Raw genomic sequence first — 21,361 nt, 5'->3', positions numbered from 1 at the left:
ATATATCACTGTGGTTTTTTTTTCCTTTTTTTTTTTCCCAATTTATTTACTTTCAGAAGAACAGTATTCATTATTTTTTCACCACACCCAGTGCTCCATGCAAGCTGTGCCCTCTATAATACCCACCACCTGGTACCCCAACCTCCCACCCCCCTATCACTGTGGTTTTGATTTGCACTTCCCCAATGATGAGTGATACTGAGCATGTTTCCATATATCTGTTGGCCGTTAAAAATCAATGTTTTTACCCACCCCCTAGAATATACATAGAATTTTCCAGGAAGGTACTCACAAAGCTGATTAATAATGATTACGTCCCCCCCACCCTCAGGGCACCTGGGTGGCTCAGTTGGCTAAGCATCTGCCTTCAGCTCAGGTCATGATCTCAGGGTCCTCGGATCAGAGCCCCAAGGCAGAGATGGGGTGGGGGGAAAATCCCTGCTCAGCAGGGAGTCTGCTTCCCCCCGCTCCCCACCCCACCCCTCATCAAATGAATAAATACATTCTTTTTTTAAAAAAAGATATTGAAAAAATAAGTTGTTTTAAAAGCTAACCCTGGTGATTCCTATGAGCTTGAGAACTGTTGCATGGACGCATGCATACACACACCATGTTTACGTATCAGGTGTCACAAGCTCACCATGCTGGTGTGCCCTTTGGTTTTTTTAGAGGCATTCAACGTACAGCAGTGTTCGGCCGGCCAGCAAAGGTGTGACTCAGCGTTTGGATCTTCCAGACCTTCCCCTTTCAGGTAATACCTTAAGGAGCAAACACTTTTGGGATGCCTGTGTGGTTCAGTTAGTTAAGGGTCTGCCTTCGGCTCAGGTCCCTAGCCCCATGTCCTTATAGGGCTCCTTGCTCAGCAGGGAGTCTGCTTCTCCCTCTCCCTCTGCTCCTCCCTCCTGCTTGTGCTCTCTCTGTCTTTCTCTCTTTCTGACAAATAAATGAATAAACTCTTAAAAAAAAAAAACAGGGGCACCTGGGTGGCTCAGTGGGTTAAGCCTCTGCCTTCAACTCGGGTCATGATCTTAGGGTTCTGGGATCGAGACGTGCATCAGGCTCTCTGCTCAGCGAGGAGCCTGCTTACCCATCTCTCTCTGCCTGCCTCTCTGCCTACTTGTGATATCTCTCTCTCTCTCTCTCTGTCAAATAAATAAATAAAATATTTTAAAAATTAAAAATTTAAAAAAACAGCAAATACGTTTGACCTCTTATTTTGTGAGGTTTACTTTTCTTCTTTGCCTGAAACCGAGCTTAGAAAAATAGTTGATGGCATTTATTCCAAACAATTTAAGACTCTGTGTTCGGGATGTTAGATCCTGCTTCCTGCCACTGTACTTCTCAGTGTGCATCTGTTTGGGAGAGATGTCTAGCTTTGGGGAGTTTTTTGTTTGTTTGTTTTTTTATGGAATCTCAAGAGAATATCTTAACCATCTTTAGAAGTAACTATTTTTAGAAAAAAAAAATCTTATCTGATTCTGAAGGTCTCTTTGCTTCCACAATTCCTAAAATATGCCTCTTTCGTCCTGTCTTTGCCTTTGAATGTGGCCCTCTTCCTGTTGTTACTCTGGTATTTTTTAAAATCCGGACCCTGCTGGTGACACCGTGGTTGGAATCCACAATCCTCCCTGTCGCTTTGTCACTCCTGCGCCTCGAGTGCTGGTTGGCCAATGTGAAGCCGCAGTTACAGAGCTGGGCACCCAGGGGTGGGCTTGTCTCTTGGCCCCATCATTCTACCTCCTGGGGGTGTGGTTTCCTCATCTCTGGGTTGGAAATAGTGCTGTCTCCCTCAGAGGTTCACTCCAGGGGCTGAGTAAACGCAGCTGGCTGTGGGCTGAGCAGAAGGGGTGACCTTGACCTTAGCTTCTGTTCCCTTTCTGCTCAGTTCACCTGTGAGAGCAGACATTAGCAGAAGGGTAAGCTTGTCCCAAGTATGTGCCTCAGAAATATATGTGTAGGACTGTGTGTTCTTACTGTAAAGCCACAGAAAAGATGAAAATAACACTAAACAAATTATTTACTGGTGCCTCTAGCAGGGCAAGAAAGCCAGAAATCCGGACTGCATAACTAGAAAGCTCTGGGACCAGGGTGGGATTTTTTTCTGATTCTTTCTACCATGCTGCCTTCTGGTAACAAGGCAGGGGATTACTCTGATCAGCAACGTCATAAAGAAGTGATAAAAGCTTATCATATGAGGACTTGGAGTCAGAATAATGATTCCGAGGAAGAAGGAAATGCTAGGGGTGCCTGGGTGGCTCAGTGGGTTAAGCCTCTGCCTTCAGGTCAGGTCATGATCTCAGGGTTCTGGGATCGAGCCCCGCATCAGACTCTCTGCTCAGCGAGGAGCCTGCTTACCCGTCTCTCTCTGCCTGCCTCTCTGCCTACTTGTGATCTCTCTTTGTGTTAAATAAATAAAGAAGGAAATTCTGTCTAAGGACAGGAGAATAAGAGAAAAAAAAAAAAAAACAAAGGGTGAATGAAGCCAGTAGAGCAGGCTCTTTTTTCGGTGCAGACAAGTTCCCCCTTCCTAGAAATGGAAGGGAGGTCAAAACAGAATATTGGAAACCCGCCTGATTTGCATTCTCTACACTTGCTGTGTAGTGGAAAATCGGGGATAACTTGGTTACGGGCACAGTGATGTATTCCTAGGCAAGCTTATTTTTGTTTTGTTTTGTTTTTGTAATTGTGGCTAAAATACCCGTAACACAAAACATACCATCTTAACCATGTTTTTAAGTACCACATGAGCTTTTGGTCACAATATTTGTGTCTTCTCTGTCCCTCCCACATTGCCTTTTGTGCGAAGAAGCCGTCATTTTAATTGACAAGCTAAATCTGGCGCTCAAACCCTAGTAGTTCTTGCCCCAAAGTAAACCATTCCTTTTCAGTGCCCCTGCTTTGCCCCACCAGACACCTGTCTACGGATGATTCTATTTACTGTACTAAAAAAGGGTTACGCGGTAAAAACTGCTTGCTCGGGTTAGCCTTGCCAGCTTTGAGGTCATCAGAAGCTGCTGAAAGGAGATTAATGCGCTGTTTTTGTTGTTCTCTTTAGTGATGTAAGCACTGTTTTTCCTTTCCTCTTCCAAGCTCATTAGCCTCACTCCCCACTTTGCTACCCATAATTGGCGGCTCTTAGCCATACAAGCATTGTTTTCTTCCATGACTATTTACGGTGTCATAGGAGGCGACCGTGGGTTCAGCCTGGTCACAGAGACCTGTCGTGTGGCATTGAGCAAGCCACCCTTGTTCTCTGAGCTCCTGTTGCCTTTGTCAGTATAAACCAGACACTCTCAATGTTTTCTCCCGATCTGTGCTCTGGTGGTCCTTCAGGAAATACCATCCGGAGGGTTCTGCCTGTTTCATTAACCGGTTTTAACTCCTAATAGAACAGCAGAAAGGAGTCTTTAAAGAATTTATGTTCGCTTATTTTTAGCCAGCCAGACCCTAGGACTGGAATGGCTTTTTTTTTTTTCCTATAAAATCGTTACTGTTCTTGGTACCCAGCTTTTTGCCTGCTGCCACCTGTGATTTGAAAATCCCACTGGGTATCTTCCAGCCAGCTCTCTCTCTCTCAGATGCCTGTCAGTTCAAACAAAGTGCTTTACTGGGAGCAGGGCTGGCTCTGAGGGGGTAGGACCTGTGCCGAGGGTGTAGAAGGGCTTTGGTTCACGGCTCCAAGGGTGCCATCTTGAAATTCTTCATAATTTTTGAATGAGGGGCTAATTTGGCATTAGTCTCTGTGAATTATGTAGTCAGCCCTGCCTGGAGAATCCTTTCTAGAAAAGGCCATGTCCCGATGTGCATTTTTTTACTTAACTCTATAAACTTAAATTTATTATATATTTATACTTAGGAATCCAATGAGAATTCTGTTGTACTTGAGAAGAAGGTGTGGTGACCAGTCAAATTTCTCTTCTAGGTGAATTTTCTCTTCTAGGAATAGGTGACTATGTTGTTCTCCACACAGATCTTTTAAAGGGAAGGGGTGAGGACCTGAAACCGGACCCTTATCTCCGGAAGAGTCCCTCGCTGGAGTCCCTGAGCAGACCCCCTTCTCTGGGCTTCGGGAACACGAGGCTGCTGAGCACGTCCACTGGGGGCTTGAAACCGCAGAGCAAACTCAGGTATCATGTTTACACAGTAAGACCTCACTGGGCTGGTGGCCTTGTAATCTTCCTTCTGTTTTCACTGCCTGTGGTCAGTTTACTTGTATGTGTATTTTTCCTTAATGAAAACAACCAGACAAAGAACGTGCCTTCAGCATGGGAAGCGGGCCCTGGACAGCAGGACCGTGCAAAATGAAATAGGGCCGTGAAACCAGAGTGGACGCAGACTCTTGGGGGGTCATTAGTTGGGTTAAGAAGTCTGGAAAGGGGGAGGCAGCATTTCTTCCAGGGGGCCTGTGGGGGTTCCCGTGAGGAGCCCTACACAACATTCAGGGAGCTGGGGGTGGTTTCCTTTGGTTAGACTGTCCTGGGGGCCTCATGAGGACCAGCCCAGGCAGACGCATCATCATCTCCTAGTATGGGCTGGGGAGGCAGACAGATGCTCAGATTATCACCGCTGGAAAGGGAGGTTGTGAATGGTCTCCATTGCCAAGGTTAGAGGTTTCTACTCTTTTTGGTAAAGCAGGGAGGAACCACTAACTTTGTGGGATTCGTATTTGGATTTTGAGTAGTGGTACAGGAAACAGTGCATATGGGAAGGATTAGAGGGGCGCTTTGAAGTCAGCATCACAAGTACACTGGCAGTGATGAGAGGGGGAGGGCAGGGGAGAAAGAGAGGACAGAGACGGCCAGGGTGGCCACCAGAGGCCTGGCGTGGCTCCCGCCTCTGCCACCTCTCCCTGTTCAGTGTTCCTGCTCCCCCAGGCCCCGGCAAGCCTCCTCCAGCCACTCCGCCACCCTCACCTCTCCCGAGGCTTCTCCACGTGGAGTCCATCTTCGAAAACAGGAAGAGCATCCTGTGCAGACCTTCTCAGAAACCTCCCCTGATTTGTCATGCACCCTTCCACCCATGCTCCTCGTTCTACTCCCTGCGTTCCCTGCGGCTTGGCACCCCCCAGCTCACCTGCCACTTCCATTCTCAGCCTTTGCAGCTGACACAAGCTTCTGCGACCACTCACAAGGGCCCAGCCTGAATCATCTCCCTCCTGTCCTCTCACACTCCTGAGTGCTTCCCTTGCAAATTCAAACCCTCCACAGGCTGGTAGCCAGCCACCCGGGGGGCGCCGACAGCCCCCTTCTTTGCCTTCCATGTCTTAGGCTCATGCTGGGTATTTAATGCACTGTCGTGCCGTGTGAGCCTTTGTCCCCATGTATTTAGGCTGTGCTGTAGTACACAGTAAATCTTATCTCACGTGTCGGTCTCTTTCCTGGGCCCCAGGGCCGTGCTACACACACAGTGCCGGGCCAGCCAGTGTTGGGAACAGGTAGACAGATGAATATACAGAACTAGCTGCTTGGGGAGTAACAGCTGCTTGACGGACATGCTAACTACCATTATGGGTATTGTAAAGGATTTTATGAAAGTCTGAATAAGTTCAACTCTTGGCAGATCTTTGGGTGTAGTGTGTATTTGGACCCAAATAGATGAAGTCATGCCTTTCAGAGATTCAACTTAAAGCCTCAGATACTACATATTAGCCTTGTTTATGCACAGGAGATTTAAGTGATCAAAACTGCTTTTAAGGCCCTGAATTAGTGCTAACCTGAAACTGCTCTTTTCTTCATGCCAGAAACACATACAAAAAGGCTATGTGTATGTTAATATGCAATTTATATTATCACCCTTCATCATGAAAGATTAAATTAGTGATTAATGTGTTATTTTATTTTCATATTCACGTCATTGCGACAAACAAATGACAGGATAGAAATCACTTGTTTTGGTAGTTCTCATCCTATTATTATTAATTTGGAGGGAGTGTTGTATCTAGTTAACATTATTTTTTAAAGAAACCTGTTCTGGGGGTGCCTAGGTGGCTCAGTGGGTTAAAGCCTCTGCCTTCTGCTCAGGTCATGATCCCAGGGTCCTGGGATCGAGCCCCGCATCGGGCTCTCTGCTCAGCAGGGAGCCTGCTTCCCTTCCTCTCTCTCTCCGCCTACTGGTGATCTCTGTCAAATGAATAAATAAAGTCTTTAAAAAAAAAAAGAAAGAAAGAAACCTGTTCTGTTAGTGTTGTGGTCATCCATGGATACAGAAGCTCTTTTCTAAACCTGCATTTCAGTCTTCCCTAGTTTGTCAGACTTAGATATTAAGTTCTCAGCGATGAAGTAACAAACAGGCACAGTTACCATAACTTCATAGTTAACAGTGACTCTGACCACAGAAACTTGGGGACTTAAGTTTACAAATATACCAGGTGCAAGGGAAACAGCCATCAAATTACATAAGAAAATTTTTAATGCAAGTATGACATTTTCTTAAAAATCTCTCTACCTTAATTCAGGTGGCTGAGGTCCTCAATCATCCTATTACTCCTAGAAATATTTTTAAAGTATTTTTATTAAGGGGCACCTCGGTGGCTCAGTCAGTGAAGCTGCTGCCTTTGGCTCAGGTCATGATCCCAGGGTCCTTGGATGGACCCCTGTGTTGGGCTCCCTGCTCAGGGGGGAGTTGGCTTCTCCCTCTGCCCCCTCTGTCCCCACTTGTGCTCGCTCTCTTGCTCTCAAACAAATAAAGAAAATATTTTTTTAAGTGTTTTTATTAAGAGGGTGCCTGGGTGGCTCAGTGGGTTAAAGCCTCTGCCTTAGGCTCAGGTCATGATACTAGTGTCCTGGGATTGAGCCCCGCATCGGGCTCTCTGGCTCAGCAGGGAGCCTGCTTCCCTTCCTCTCTCTCTCTGCCTACTTGTGATCTCGGTCTGTCAAATAAATAAATAAAGTCTTTTTTTAAAAAGTATTTTTATTAAGTATCAGAATGTTACAAAACAGTAACAATAAAATGTGTGTAAGGTATAAAAACAACAATGCTGCTGGATATCGACCTTCCAGTTTGAGGAAAATAAAGTTATTATTACTGTTGAAATCTCCTGGCAGCCCCCCCTTCTCTGCCCCACTCCAGGGCCACCATTGTCTCTGACTATGGTATATGTCGTCCTTTGCTTTTCTTTCCCAGTTCTCACAGTGGATGCTTGTATCCCCAGACAATATCAACAATATGTTACTAAGTTAAAAATTTTGGGGACGCCTGGGTGGCTCAGTTGGTTGGACGACTGCCTTCGGCTCAGGGCGTGATCCTGGAGTCCCGGGATCGAGTCCCACATCAGGCTCCCAGCTCCATGGGGAGTCTGCTTCGCTCTCTGACCTTCTCCTCGCTCATGCTCTCTTTCACTGTCTCTCTCTCTCAAATAAATAAATAAAATCTTTAAAAAAAAAAAAATTTTGTATACATGGACACATGTTGTGTTTTTTTTTTCAAAATTGTTCCTGCTGTTCAAGTTACTGCATACATCTGTAATTCATCAGTTTTTATTGCTGTACAGTGTTCCATTGTAGGAATACACTGCTGTTCTCCCATTTTCTTGAGGATGTACATTTGATTGTTTTCAGTTTTTTAGTATAAAAAGTGCTACTATGAGCATTCTTGCATATGTGCTCTGATGATACACACATCTAGGGGTGAATCCTATTTCATGGGCTTTGAATTGGACAGGTCCACTCGTATGTGGATTTCTTTCTGATAAGTACAATACAGTATTATATATTTATTTTCTCCTTTCTATCATTTTCTTACTATGTTCTTTCTCTAGCTTACTTTATTGTAGGACTGTAGTGTACAATATATATAACCTAAAAAATTTGTGCTCATTGACTGTATGTTATCGATGAGGCTTCCTGTCCCCAGTGGGCTATTCGTGGTTAAGTTCAGGGGAAATCAAAAGTCGTACATGGGTTTTCAGCTGTGTGTGGGGCCAGCACCTCTATTCCCCATGCTGTTCAGGGGGTACACATGCTCATAAATTGCCTTTTAACAGCGAATGTTCCAGAGATACATCAGCTGTTTCGTTCCTGCTCTCCTTCATGCTGTTCTATCGCTGGGGGAATCTAATTCTCGGTTTACAGTAGTCATCGTGGAAGACACTGTGTGGTCTTAAATCCCTTGGTAGTATATGAATAATCTTAGGTAGCGTAAAGATTAACAGATGTCTACAGCAAACTGAGAATTAGAATGCTGTTGTGTATTAATTAGTAAAATCATTTCCTTTGACTAAGCAGGTGCTCAGGATTGAGTTAACGTAGTACACACCGAGGGCCCCTTTGGAGTGTGCAAAGACCCTGTTTTGAGTCATTTTTACTGATGATCACCTGGTATCTCCTTACCAGCACCAGCCAATCTGGTGTTTTTCAATGCCCTTTCAGTCTTCCTTTTATATGTTATGTAGATAAGGTGAAGTCTTGAAGCTTGTGGAGTGTTTTTTTCTATAGCGTCTTCAGTTAAAATGGCACTGTACTTAAGTCAGTTGAGGGCTAGGTGGACAGAGCCAACAGATGGATTTAAAAAAACAAAAACAAAAGCAAAAACAGCCTCTTTTCAGACTTCTGATAGCTAAGAAGTACAAATTAATTTTTCTTCCGTATCATGACACATAGTAAAATGCACTATTAATGGGACCGATTTGGTTGTTTATCTTGAGTCTCCCTGGGTTGACCTAGACTTTGGCTTTTCTAATCTAGTTATTTGTCTTATATGTACTTGAGGCTTCTGAACATTAGCATCTTCTCTTTACTCTGTGCTCTTCTTTCTAACCAGCGTGGAAAGAAGAGACCCGCTGGCTGCCTTGGCCCGGGAATATGGTGGCTCCAAGCGTAACGCTCTCCTGAAATGGTGCCAGAAGAAGACAGAAGGCTACGCGGTGAGTGACAGCGTCGGCCAGCCTCCATCCAGCTCTGGGCAGCAGCAATCCTGGGCCCATATTTGTCCTGTGCATGCATATGCTTGGCATCTAATTGTTGCCCTTCTGTTCTCCTAGGGAAGGCCACAGTGGTGGTAGGGTTTACTCTGGTGCCAAATGGAACTGAGAGCCAGTCCACCCAACAAGCCGTGGACCTCAGTGGAGGTCCTCGTCTCCTGCAGAAGGGCCACCTTTTTCTTTACTCAGAGGAGATGTAGTCTCCACAAACAATGGGCCCAACAGGCTGCCTCAGTCCAGGGAAGACAGCCTTGGCTGAAGCACCTTCCCAAAGAGGGTGCCTCCCTCTGATTGACACAAAGGCCCCATTTTTTCTGTTACTTTAGAGCTGTTTGCGTTTAAAGTTTCAGTTTATCAAGACAGTATTTGTCTTCTGGGAAGGTTACACGAGGAAGTAATGCTTGATAGAAGTGTAAGCTTTGTTATTATGAAATACCATATACAAAGTTAAAAATTCACCAAATAGCAGGTACAGTTTCATGGGCCATTATGACGCGAAAACCCAGGCCGTCACTACTCCCTTCCAGAAACAGAGCATTGTCAATTCCCCCAAACCTCTTGTGTGACTTTCTGATCCTAGCCCTTCCCCACTCCCAAAGGCAAGTGCTGTCTTCAGGTCTTTTCCTCATGGTTTTCTGCAAAAAGAAGGCATCCCTAAATGCTGTATTAGTTTTGCCTGCACTTGAACTTTACATAAATGCAATCAAAACCTGTCATACCTGCATCCAGCTCTTACCCTGCGATATGAAGTCATCAAGGCTTCTCTGGTTTGTTCATTTTCTTCACCCTTTGGAACCTGTTGTGGGATCACACCCATTATTTATCCGCCCCTTCCCCTCTTGCTGGATGGATGAGTTATTTCCAGTTCAGGGCTGTCGTTACGTGGTGCTGGTGCGTTCTCGTGCATTTCTCTCAGAACACAGGTGCACTCATTCTTTCTGGATCTATACCTAGAAGTGAAATTACTGGACCATTGGGTGTGCCCATATTCAAGATTGTGCCAAACAGATTTCTGAAACAGTTGTGTGGTTTGCTTCCCCCTGCCCTGCCCTCAGGAAGAGAGGCGAGATCGTTCCTCTGCATTTTCACCGACAACACCAGTCTTATTACTCCCAGTCTTTGCATAAGTGTGTAGTGACATCTCTTTGTGCTTGGGACTTGAACTTCCCTGCTGGCCAATGAGGCCAAGGACTTTTCCACATGCTAAGTGGGCGACATCAGGGTAATCTCTTTGAGGATGTGCACTGTAGGTCTCTTGCCTGTCTTAAAATCAGATTGTCAGGGCGCCTGGGTGGCTCAGTGGGTTAAGCCTCTTACACTCAGATCATGATCTCAGGGTCCTGGGATCGAGCCCTGCATCGGACTCTCTGCTCAGCGGGGAGCCTGCTTCCCCCTCTCTCTGCCTGCCTCTCTGCCTACTTGTGATCTCTCTCTCCCTCTGTCAAATAAATAAATAAAACCTTTTTTAAAAAATAAAACCTTTTTAAAAAAAAGGTAGAATAAAATCAGATTGTCTGTCTTTCTCTGGTTGCTTTCAGGAGCCCTTGATATAGTCTAGATATCCGTCCTTTGTCAAATAGAGGTATTGCAAATGTCTGCTCCCACAGTGGCTTGAATTTTTGCTTTTTTGTTGAACGAGGTCTTTCATTTTAATGACATCTCATTTATCCATCTTTTCCCAGTGGCTAGTGCTTTCTGCGTCCTATTTCAGAAATCTTTGTCTGTTCCAAGGACACAAAAATACTCTCCAATGTTTTCTTTTGTAAGTTGGATTGTGTTCCCTTTCCTATTAAATAGCAGCCCTCTTTAAAATTGCCATCTCCAGGGCGCCTGACTAGCTCAGTCAGTAGAGCATGTGACTCTTGATCAAGGGGTCATGACTTTGAGCCCCACTTTGGGTGCGGAGATGACTTAAATAAATAAATAAATGTTAAATAATCAAAATAAACTTGTCATCTCCTCCCTTCTCTCCACGCAGGCCCTGCTTTCCCACACCTTTACCCCACTTTGCTAAAAATTCTGAAGATTCCGGTACCCCAACACTCCTTCCCCAACCTTAAGCTTTGAGGGGGTTGGGGACAGAGAAAGAAAGACCCCAGCAAGAAAACAAGGCCTCAGCCAGGAGCCAGGCCCCAGATACTTGAGCGGCAGCAGGACTGGGATTGTCTTTATAATAGCAGGAGTCAAGGGTCTTAAAATCAGATTCTACCCAAGAATAGAAGTGTTTTATATCTTTGACATGACCTTTTTTTCCCCCCCAGTTTCTGCTAAAAAAGAAAGAGGAAAAAAATTAGTTGGGTTAGTGGCCAGTAAGAAAGACCCCCAGAGTATAAGCTTTGCTTCCAGTGCATTGTTTTCTCCTTTAGCTGCTCTCTGAGCCCCCTGCTTCAGCCCACTCTGAGGGTCGAAACCACCCTGTAAAGGCAGGCCACCCCAATGACAGCCTCCCTCCGCACATCAGCCACATTGCTGAGGAAATGGAGAAGCTTAAGGAGTGGGGGAGAGAAAGCTGATTCTGGGGGGCTTTAGGGTAAGGGATGTAGGGGTGGCCTCAGAAAGGCCAGGAACAAGTAAGGGTGGCCCTGGCTGAGCCGCACATGGTCATGGCCACTTGACTGAGCTATCATTTCCCCACCTTACAGAAGTGGATTGAGGAAAGTGCTAGATGGACACAAAGAGACGATGAAAATTTCCAGAAGGAATCGGTCCTTTGGCATGGAGTGTTATTATAATTAGAATGCAGGGGGGGATTATACAATCGGCTATTTGCCATCATAAGAGCGAGAATTATATTTCCTGCCGTAGTGATATTTTGTTTTGTGAACATCTTGTACAAGTTCTCAAAGCATGTTATGCTTGATGAAACCCAAAACTCATTCTGCCTGAAGAGTATTTTTTTTAATTTGTCGTTAAATCTCTGTAAATTTAAAGGGAAACATAAGTCATATGTGTCTGATTCATTTACTCCTTGCAGAATATCCTCTATCTAGACCTATTTGTCTGAGATGCTTCTTAAGCCTTCTAAAGATTGTTCTCTCTGACTCAGGAAGCCAAAAGTAAATTGTAGAAAACTCAGACAATTCTGCTAAAAAAAAAAAAAAAAAGGCAGTAGCCATGTACATTTTCACTTGAAAGAACTTTCTTTTCAGCCCATCAGAGTATAGCACGGTGGGTTCTGTCAAAACTCTCCATATATTAATTCAGTGGCTTTTTAGGGAGGGATCTGTTTGGTTTCCCCTTGTATTTTCAGTTCTGGGACATCAGCAGTGAAGAAAACAGACAGAGAAGCGCGTGGGTGACTCAGTGGGTTAAAGCCTCTGTTTTTGGCTCAGGTCATGATCCCAGGGTCCTGGGATCGAGCCACGCATCAAGCTCTCTGCTTCCCTCTCTCTCTGCCTGCCTCTGCTACTTGTGATCTCTGTCTGTCAAATGGATAAATAAAATCTTTAAAAAAGAAAAGAAAACAAGCAGAATTTCTGCTCTCATGGAGCTTCCATCTTCACGCAGACCGATGATTCTGATTAAAAAGTAAGATACGTACTTGAGTGTACTGTGGAGAAAGGTCTGTGTAGGAGGCTTAGGAGTGCCAGGTGTGTGGATGACGCCACCATCTTACGAAGGCCAGGGAGGTGACACATGAGTCATGGCTCACTTTCCCTGATGGAGGGGAAGACTTGCATCTTTTCATCAAGGTTTATCCATCCCACACCAGGTTCTAAGCCTGGAAGGTCAAAATGAGAAAACATCGTTACCTTAGCAATTGCATCCTCTGGAATTTAAGTAACACACGGTGGCAGCTCTGAAAAGGTAGAACGGTGGGTCAGACCCTCTGCAGAGCCCCAGGTTCAGCTTTGGGTGTCTTGAGGTAGCCCCAGAACTGAGATTCAGGGGGGACATGAACATGCAGTCAGTCCAGAGTGAGGCCTGCTCTGAGCTCCAAGTGGCTCTCAGCAAAGAGGAGACCGTTCTAGACATTCTACTCCACTCAAATTTCCGTAGATTTTCTTTTTAGAAACAGGGTTCCAGGAAGCCCTTGTAAATTTACTCTCGGTCCACAGGCTGCCTGGGAACTATATCCCAAGCCCAGGATAGGTTGGACCCGTGGAACCCTACATCTCCCTTTTTTAATCTGCCTTTAATTCCTTCTTTAGGGTTATGACAGAAATTTGCATCTCTCATGCAGAGAACCCCTTTTTGGGGTTCTCTAGGGGGCCAGAAGACAAGATGGTGGCGGTGATAGGCAGAATTCTAAGAATGACCCCCAGTGACCCTCTCCCTTAAATAATTCCCTCTCCACATATGGCAAAAGGGAGGTGGTCTGGGTAGACCTAACACATGAACCCTTTAAAAACTGGCGTTTCCTCTGAAGCATCATAAGGATTCATTGCACCATTGGTGGGCTTGAAGGTCAAGGGGGCCCATCAGGAGCCGAGAGAGGTCCCTGGCTGATAGCCAGCAAGGAAACTGGGACTTTCTAGCGCTAAGGCCTCGGGAATGCTGAGGTCCTACCAATACCCAGAAAACAGTATGGGAGGGGGGCTCCCCGCAGTTGTGAAGTCAACCACTTTGGCGCTGCAGTGTCCTCTGCCATTGCTGCCCCTGTCGTGGAGCCCTTGGACCTCAGCAAGGCTAAGGATGGTCATTGTACTTTAGCTTCTCCCCTCCCTCCACTGAGGGACCTGTCCTGGATGAGTGAGTGGAATTCAGCTGTAAATCTCTACATGGGCCTCGCCCCTCCCAAGAAGTGTGAGGAGGCACAGCCACCGCACAAGTCTGTAGGTGTCACCCTGGCTATGTTCCTAGGGCCCTGCTGTGCCTGGCCAGTGTGGTCAACCCTGGTGATTAATTGGTGGAGGGCACAGGTGGTAGTTACCTATATCTCACCTACCTCTCCAAAGCTGAAATCCATAACTTTTAGCATGTTTTAATGGGCTGAGTTTTAAGGTTTTAGTGGCCTCAGACTTCAAATGTCAAATTAGAGCATTAGATTAGTGTTCTAGAGGCAAGAAATATGTACCATGATATTTAGATCCCCTCCTACGGGAGATAGAATTTAAAAATAGTTTGGGTAGAAGTGGTCAGCTATTTGCATTGCTTTCAAAGTCACTGGTGTACTTCTCTTTTGCTGTGTAATGAAGTCCCAGGCTCAGGTACTTAAAACACCTGTTTATGAGCTCACAGTTTTTAGAGGTCCGAAGTCCAGCAAGATGTAGCTGGAAATCGGGTGTCTGCTGAGCAGTGTTCTCACCTGGAGGCTCGGGGAAAGAACCCACCAGGTGCTTCTCAGGCTGGTGACAGGTTCCCTGGTTCTAAGACCGAGGGCCCCCACTTTCTTGCGGGTGTCAGCCAGGGTCACACTCAGCAGCTGGAGGCTGGTCAGATTATTTCCACATGGCCCCTTTCCTCCTCAGTCACCAGCGGCCATCACATTCCGCTCATGTGGACACTTTGGATCTCTGACTTCTGCCTTCAGCTCAGGTCATGATCTCAGGAGCCCGAAATCGAGCCCCTTATTGGGGGTCCCTGCTCAGAGGGGAGCCCGATTCTCTCTTTGCCTTCCATTCCCCTCACTTGTGTTCTCTCTCTCTCTCTCAATTAAATAAAATCCTTAAAAAATATTTTTCTAGAGGTGCCTGGGTGGCTCAGTGGGTTAAGCCACTGCCTTCAGCTGGGGTCATGATCTCAGAGTCCTGGGATCGAGCCCCATGTTGGGCTCTCTGCTCAGCAGGGAGCCTGCTTTCTCCTCTCTCTCTCTCTCTCTCTCTGCCTGCCTCTCTGCCTACTTGTGATCTCTGTCTGTCAAATAAATAAATAAAATCTTTTAAAAAAGAAATTTTTTTTTCTAAATAAATAAAGCCTCATGTGATAAGGTTAGGCCCACCCAGAAAATCTCCCTGTTTTAGGGCTGGCTCATTAGCAAGCTTAATTCCGTTTGTCAAATCCCTTTGCCAGGTGACCTAACAGATCATGGAAGAAACACCATGTAGTGGAGATAGTGGGGGTGTCTTAGAATGCTGCCACCAGGCCCAGTTGTCAGTGCTAACTACTCCTTAAGGCACCGAGGAATGTTTAGGCAGTGTATATGCTGGGGCCTGACCCTAGATCTCAGGAATTGCAGTACCCCCGGCGGGGGTCCTGGGCCTCAGGCCATTCTTGAGTGCCTGCAGCTTTGAGAACCTCAGATCTGAGAGTCTCACCTCTGCCTAAGAAAACTCTTATTGTGGGGGCGCCTGGGTGGCTCAGTAGGGAGCCTGCTTCTCCCTGTTCCTCTGCCTGCTGCTCCCCCTGCTTGTGTTCTCTCTGTCAAATACGTAAAATCAAGAAAGAAAAAGAGAGAGAAAGGAAGGAAGGGGAAAGAAGGAAAGAAAGAAGAAGGAAGGAAGGAAGGAAAAAAGAAAACACTTTCGGTTCTGGATCTCAACTTGCCAAAAGCCTGTGTGTTGTAAAAAATTAGAAGCATCAACGGACAGGAACCACAGGAACACGAATGTCCTGAACAGACATTGTGGGTTAATCATCTAGGAAAAGTAAATAGTCTGACCTGAGGAAGAAACTGTGGGATTCTCTGTTACCTTGTGGTCCCAAACACTCCACTCTTTTAGTTTTCCTTTGCTGTGATTTAGTACAGATTTAGCGGTGGAAACAACACCCACTTCTTATTAGCTCAGTGGGGCTCTTCCCTCGAGGCCCTGGGCCAGAATCAGCTTTCATAAGCTTAAAGTTCGCTCAGGGTGTTGGCAGAGCTCATCCTTTTAAATTTCCCTTTGACCTTGACGGAATCACCAGGGTTGGCCTCACTGGTCAGGGCACAGCTGGGCCCTAGGAACACAGCCAGGGTGCCACCTACAGACTTGTGCGGTGGCTGTGCCTCCTCACGCTTCTTGGGAGGGGCGAGGCCCGTGCAGAGATTTACAGCTGAATTCCACTCACTCATCCAGGACTGGTCCCTCAGTGGAGGGAGGGGAGAAGGTCAAGTACAATGACCATCCTTAGCCTTGCTGAGGTCCAAGGGCTCCATGACAGGGATAGCAATGGCAGAGCACACTGCCTCACTAAAGTGGTTGACTTCACAACTGCGGGGAGGCCCCCTCCCGTACTGTTTTCTGGGTATTGGTAAGACCTCAGCACTCCCCACACCTTAGTGCTAGAAAGTTCCCTTTGGCCCAAGATGTGAGGGAGAACAAGCTTTCATAGGTGGATTTGGATTTGCTAGAGGCACTGCTGTGTCAGACTGTAATGCTAGACCCAATGATTCTGAAGTTTTCTGACAAATGAGAAAACCAGCACATATGGAGAGAGCAGTGGGTTATTTATCATTAAGTCTCGAGTTCATTTCTTACTCAAGTGAACCTCCGTCTTCTGATAACGTGTTCTGTATGTTGGTAAGTATCCTGTAGCCTCCCTTGTAAGCTGTGCTGCTAGACTATCCTTCAGAGGCAAAGGCTTTAATTCCTGAGAGATCAAACCAGAAGCTTTTGGAATAGTTGAATAGCCCAGGGAGCTCCTTCCCCTTGTCAGGATGTCATTTCTGACAGCGACAAGAGCCCCATGGGTTCCAATTCCCTTAAGACCTTTGCCCTTTCGACGCCTGGGTGGCTCAGTTGGTTAAGCGGCTGCCTTCAGCTCAGGTCATGAGCCCAGCGTCCTGGGATGGAGTCCCACATCGGGCTTTTTGCTCAGTGGGGAGCCTGCTTCTCTATCTCTGCCTGCCTCTCTGCGTGTGCTCGCTCTCGCGCTCTCTCTGACAAATAAATAAATTAAATATATATATTTTTTAAAAAAAAAAAGACCTTTGCCCTTTCTAGGGTTTTTCTTCCAGATGCTTCTCTAGTCCCTGGTGTGTAAATATCATCTAATTATCTCTTCCTTATCTTTACTAAGATAATTTAAGTAATGCAGTTTAGTAAGAAAATCTAGTTGCCGGCAGCACAGTTTTTTCCCCCAAATCATCCCATCACGTCGCATTGTGATTCACATTTAATCTTTTCATTTTAAACAGGCTGCATCAAATTTTGAGTGGCTTCTTATTTTCTTTCCCAAACACTGAGCACTGAGACGGAGGAGTGAGGTGTGAAGCCCTGATAGGACCTCTGCTACGGTCATTAGGAACTGGGTGTTGCTGTCACTTTACCAGAGTGGCTCAGAGGGCTCCTGGCAGTTTCTGAGAGAACATCGCAGGGACACTTCTGACGATGACCCGGGACAGTCAGGCGAATTTAAATCATGAGATGATCAGACTAGTTTTCGTCCAAGGTTGGGGTGTGGGAGTCACCAAACTGATTTTATGAAAACGTGCGTAGTCTAAGCAAATATATACCGAACGCCCACTCCTTACTGTGTTCAGCAGCCAGGTCTAGACCCACAGCAAAGGGGGGCAGACGACAAAGAAAGAGAAGAGAAGGGCCAGGGGAACAGGCCCAAGGAGTGTGTGGAGCAGGACAGTGGAGGGTGACGGGGTGGAGGGCACCCTAGATCAGGAAGGGCTGTCCAAGGATGTCGTGTTCCCTCAGCCCAGAATGACAGGAAGAGCCAGACCAGTGGACAGGCAGAGGGAACCCTGAGAGCGAGAGGTTGGGGCAGAAAGCAGCCTGATGTGTTAGAGGGTTGGGACGCTGGCTGGGCACGACAGCGGGCAAAGTACTAGGTGGGTTGGGACCAACTGGAGAGTGGATCGTGGGTTCATTCCCAGTGAAAATGGGGCTCAGGGCTCCTGGGTGGGAGTTAAGCACAAAAGGAGGAATGGTAGCTTGGCCTTAGCTCAGGGAGAAGTGGTTGGTGACATCTTAAGTCATACGCACCTTTGCTCTGGGTGTTCCCTTGCATTCCTCCCTGCTCTCCAAGGGAATTAGTGATCATCCATACTTCCCAGAGCTTTGAAGACCTTCCCTACAGTGCAGGCTCTGACTGCCTTCATGGCAGCTGGGCCTTGAGCTCAATATGGTGAACTCCATGTAAATTTAAAAAATTGTAAGCACTAACAGGCATGATAATTAGAAAAAAAATTTTTTTAGAGCAAGCAAGCAAGGGGGCGGGGCACAGTGAAAGAGAGAATCTTTATTTTTTTGAAAGTTTTAATTTACCTATTTTTGCAAGAGAGAGAGTGCCGGAGCAGGGGGGAGAGGCGGAGGAAGAGGGAGAAGCAGACTCCCTGCTGAGTGGGGAGCCCCACCGGGAGCTCAGTCCCAGGACTCCAAGATCATGACCTGAGCTGAAGGCAGACGCGTTACTGACTGAGCCACCCAGCACCCCTAAAATTGCATCTTTTAAAGAAAGCAGCCAGGGGCGCCTGGGTGGCTCAGTGGGTTAAGCCGCTGCCTTCGGCTCAGGTCATGATCTCAGGGTCCTGGGATCGAGTCCCGCATCAGGCTCTCTGCTCAGCAGGGAGCCTGCTTCCCTCTATCTCTCTCTCTGCCTGCCTGTCGGTCTACTTGTGATCTCTCTCTGTCAGATAAATAAATAAAATCTTTTTATTTTCCCCCCCGTGGAAAAACCCTCTTGTATATTTGATTAAACAAAAATAAAATAAACTGCATAGGAACAATTTTAAAGTCCAAAGAGACACCAACTATGTTTTAAGGCTGTAGTAGCTGATACAGCATCTCCTTGCTACCTTCTCCAGCCTTCTCTGTGGACCACAGCGATACAAAAATAAAATCTTTTCTTAAAAAGTTAACTTTATGTGAATGATATCTCAGTGAAGCAATTATTTATTTTTTAAAACAGCAGTAGGAAGAGCTTTCATGGGGCATCAGGAAGGTGACAGATAACAGGTAGTTGGGGAGTAGGAAAGTGGAATATAAATTTTAAATCTTAAATAGAGGGGCGCCTGGGTGGCTCAGTGGGTTGAGCCGCTGCCTTCGGCTCGGGTCGTGATCTCAGGGTCCTGGGATCGGGTCCCGCATCGGGCTCTCTGCTCAGCAGGGAGCCTGCTTCCCTCTCTCTCTCTCTGCCTGCCTCTCCATCTACTTGTGATTTCTCTCTGTCAAATAAATAAATAAAATCTTTAAAAATAAATAAATAAATAAATAAATCTTAAATAGAACTTTCAAAAACATACCTGGGTACTACCTTGTATATTAAAAACTAATTGAAATAAAATAGATGCACAAGGTATTGGTACTCTGATTTTTATTTGGGAGATGGGATTCACAGGTATTCACTTTATATAACCCAAATATATTCTTTGCATCAAACATATATTAGGACAGGGGGTGCCTGGGTGGCTCCGTCAGTTAAGCGTCTGCCTTTGGCTCAGTCATGATCTCAGGTCCTGAAAGCTTCTCCCTCTCTCTGGCTCTTCCCTGGCCTGTGCGCACACTTTCTCTCTCTCAAATAAGTAAAATCTTTAAGAAAAAGAAAAATGGCACTTTTCCAAGCGCTACACTTCAAATGTCCTTTCCCCGAATTGCACAGATTATAACTCAGAATTTTCTCTTGGCCCCGCCCCATCTTATTTTTCAAAGACAGTAAAGTGAACATTTGGTATTCCCAAAGCTTTGCCATTTGAAATAATAATAATGTAGGTCTGATCCTGTAACGGTAGACTTAAGCCTCCACTCAGATCAGTGTTCAGCCCTGGGGCCCCGGGGCCAAATCGAGGTTACCACATGTTCTTCTAAATAAAGTTTTATTGGAACACGGTCACTGAAACACAGTCATCCTGAGACATTTTGCTTGTAACTCTGGTACTACAGCTACAGGGTTGAGTCCTTACAGTAGAGCCTTTTGGGCCATTATACCTACAAAATTATTTACCATCTGGCCCTTTCCAGAAAAAGTTGGCAGACCCCTCCCCGCGATACAAATGTACACAAGTATCTTCTGTTACACAAATCATACGTGGCTCTTGCATTTCAGGTAGCAACAAACAAGTGTTAGAGAGCAAGAGACTGACTTCAAAACCTATCTGAGTTTTTGCCTTGCAAGACCTGGGTTGGGGAAGGGTAGCTGTAGTGTCAGGGAGGCATGTACAGGCCTCCTTGAACCTCTTTTGAGCCCATGAGCTGGGAGCTGTGTCTTCTTCTCTGTCAGAGAAAAAAGCAGTCTTTGTGTTGTCCAAAACAAATCTTATTTTGCATCTGGAAGGAACACCCACATCGCTGGTGGCCTCTGTTTTTCTCTCTCTGAGTTCCCACAGACAAGTACTAGCATATGCTCGCCCAACAGCGAACAGCCTGTGGACTGGCGGGCCCTGCGGAGCTCTGTTTGTTGTTATCTTTTTTGAGACGGGTCTCGGGAGGGCCACCATGCCCAACTCAGAGAAAACGTACAATGCTGTGATTTATTTAGTGTCATCAAAGTGGTTCTTTTCCTGACTTCATTATAATGAATCCTCAGCAGAAGATGAATGTCATCATGGGCCTCTATTCTCGTGGGGCCTTTCCTCACCCGGCGTCTCTGTATCCGCAGCTGTGTCTGAGACACGATGATTTGTGAAGACGTTTTCGGGGACACCAGGCATTGTCTTACAACCTGAGGCAGCAGGAGAATCTGTTTGGAAGATAAAGACAAAAGACCTTATTTCCCAGGTTGTGGGAAGTACATTCCTGCCTTCAGCTCCCTGCAGTGCATCTTTCCAGGGCTTTCAGCTCTTGGGCCCGCATCTTTGTGCACCTGCCCAGATAGAGGAAATCGTGAGGAATAAAAATTGTTTGCTGAATGAAAGTACCAGAGGGTGTTGTAGAGATCCCTGTGAGACTGTTTGCCCAGCAGATGGGGAAGGGACTCGTCCCCCGCATCATGGACCGGGATCATGAGGAAGCTGCTGTGATCTCCCCCAATCTCCCCATCACTGCTGCCTGGTGCAGGGGTTGGGGGAGGTGGGGCACCCAGCCAAAGCCAGGCCCGTCAGCCTCTTCCTGGGAGTCTGGAACCAGACCTGAGAGCAAGATTACTCAGAGGCAGACCTCCGTGCTGTAGGCAGCCGTGTTTTTGCCACTGCAGAGGGAGGAGCGAAGGGAACAGGCCTGCCTGTGGGCTGCGCCTGCACAGGCTGCTTGTGAAGGTGGCCCTTAGCTAGTGTCTGGTAACTTGGATTTGGGGAGATTCTCACCATTCCCAGAACTGATAAGAAAGAGTCAGAAAACCACTGTGGTTTCTGTTGAACACCTGACTTCCTGCTGGGAGCCTGGCATTTTGGAGTGTGCTAGACAGAGGACGCCTACGTGACCAGCCCGCCCCCCCGCAGAAACGGGGGGGTCAAGGCCCCGGTGAGCTTTCTTTGGTGGACAGCACGGCTTGCATGTTGTCACAAGTCATTGCTGGGAATTTAAGCCCACCAGGAGGGGACTCCGAAGCTCACACCTTGTTTCTTCCAGATTCGACCTCACATGGCTTTTCCCTTTGCTGATTTTGCTTTGTAGCCATTCATGACCGTTAAGTCCCATGAATCGTCGTAAATCCATGAATGCCTCCATGTGTGGCCACATGCTAAGTGGCACATCC

The 21,361-nt window shown here is 46.5% G+C and overlaps 1 protein-coding gene across 4 annotated transcripts in view; it reads left to right on the top strand.

Annotated features, from left to right (window-relative positions):
- SPECC1 (sperm antigen with calponin homology and coiled-coil domains 1) overlaps nucleotides 1–21,361 on the top strand; it is a 281,456-nt gene that overhangs the window by 207,267 nt on the left and 52,828 nt on the right. For all 4 annotated transcript variants that reach the window (XM_044249204.1, XM_044249203.1, XM_044249205.1 and 1 more), the window contains 3 exons: nucleotides 670–751; nucleotides 3,971–4,127; nucleotides 8,758–8,860. In XM_044249204.1, coding sequence (XP_044105139.1) covers nucleotides 670–751; nucleotides 3,971–4,127; nucleotides 8,758–8,860 — 342 coding nt within the window. The remainder of the gene's footprint in view (nucleotides 1–669; nucleotides 752–3,970; nucleotides 4,128–8,757; nucleotides 8,861–21,361) is intronic.

This window comes from Neovison vison, chromosome 5 (genome assembly GCF_020171115.1).
Source record: "Neovison vison isolate M4711 chromosome 5, ASM_NN_V1, whole genome shotgun sequence".
NCBI lineage: Eukaryota > Metazoa > Chordata > Mammalia > Carnivora > Mustelidae > Neogale > Neogale vison.
Note: the sequence above shows the minus strand (reverse complement) of the source record. Positions and strands in the feature narration are given on the sequence as shown.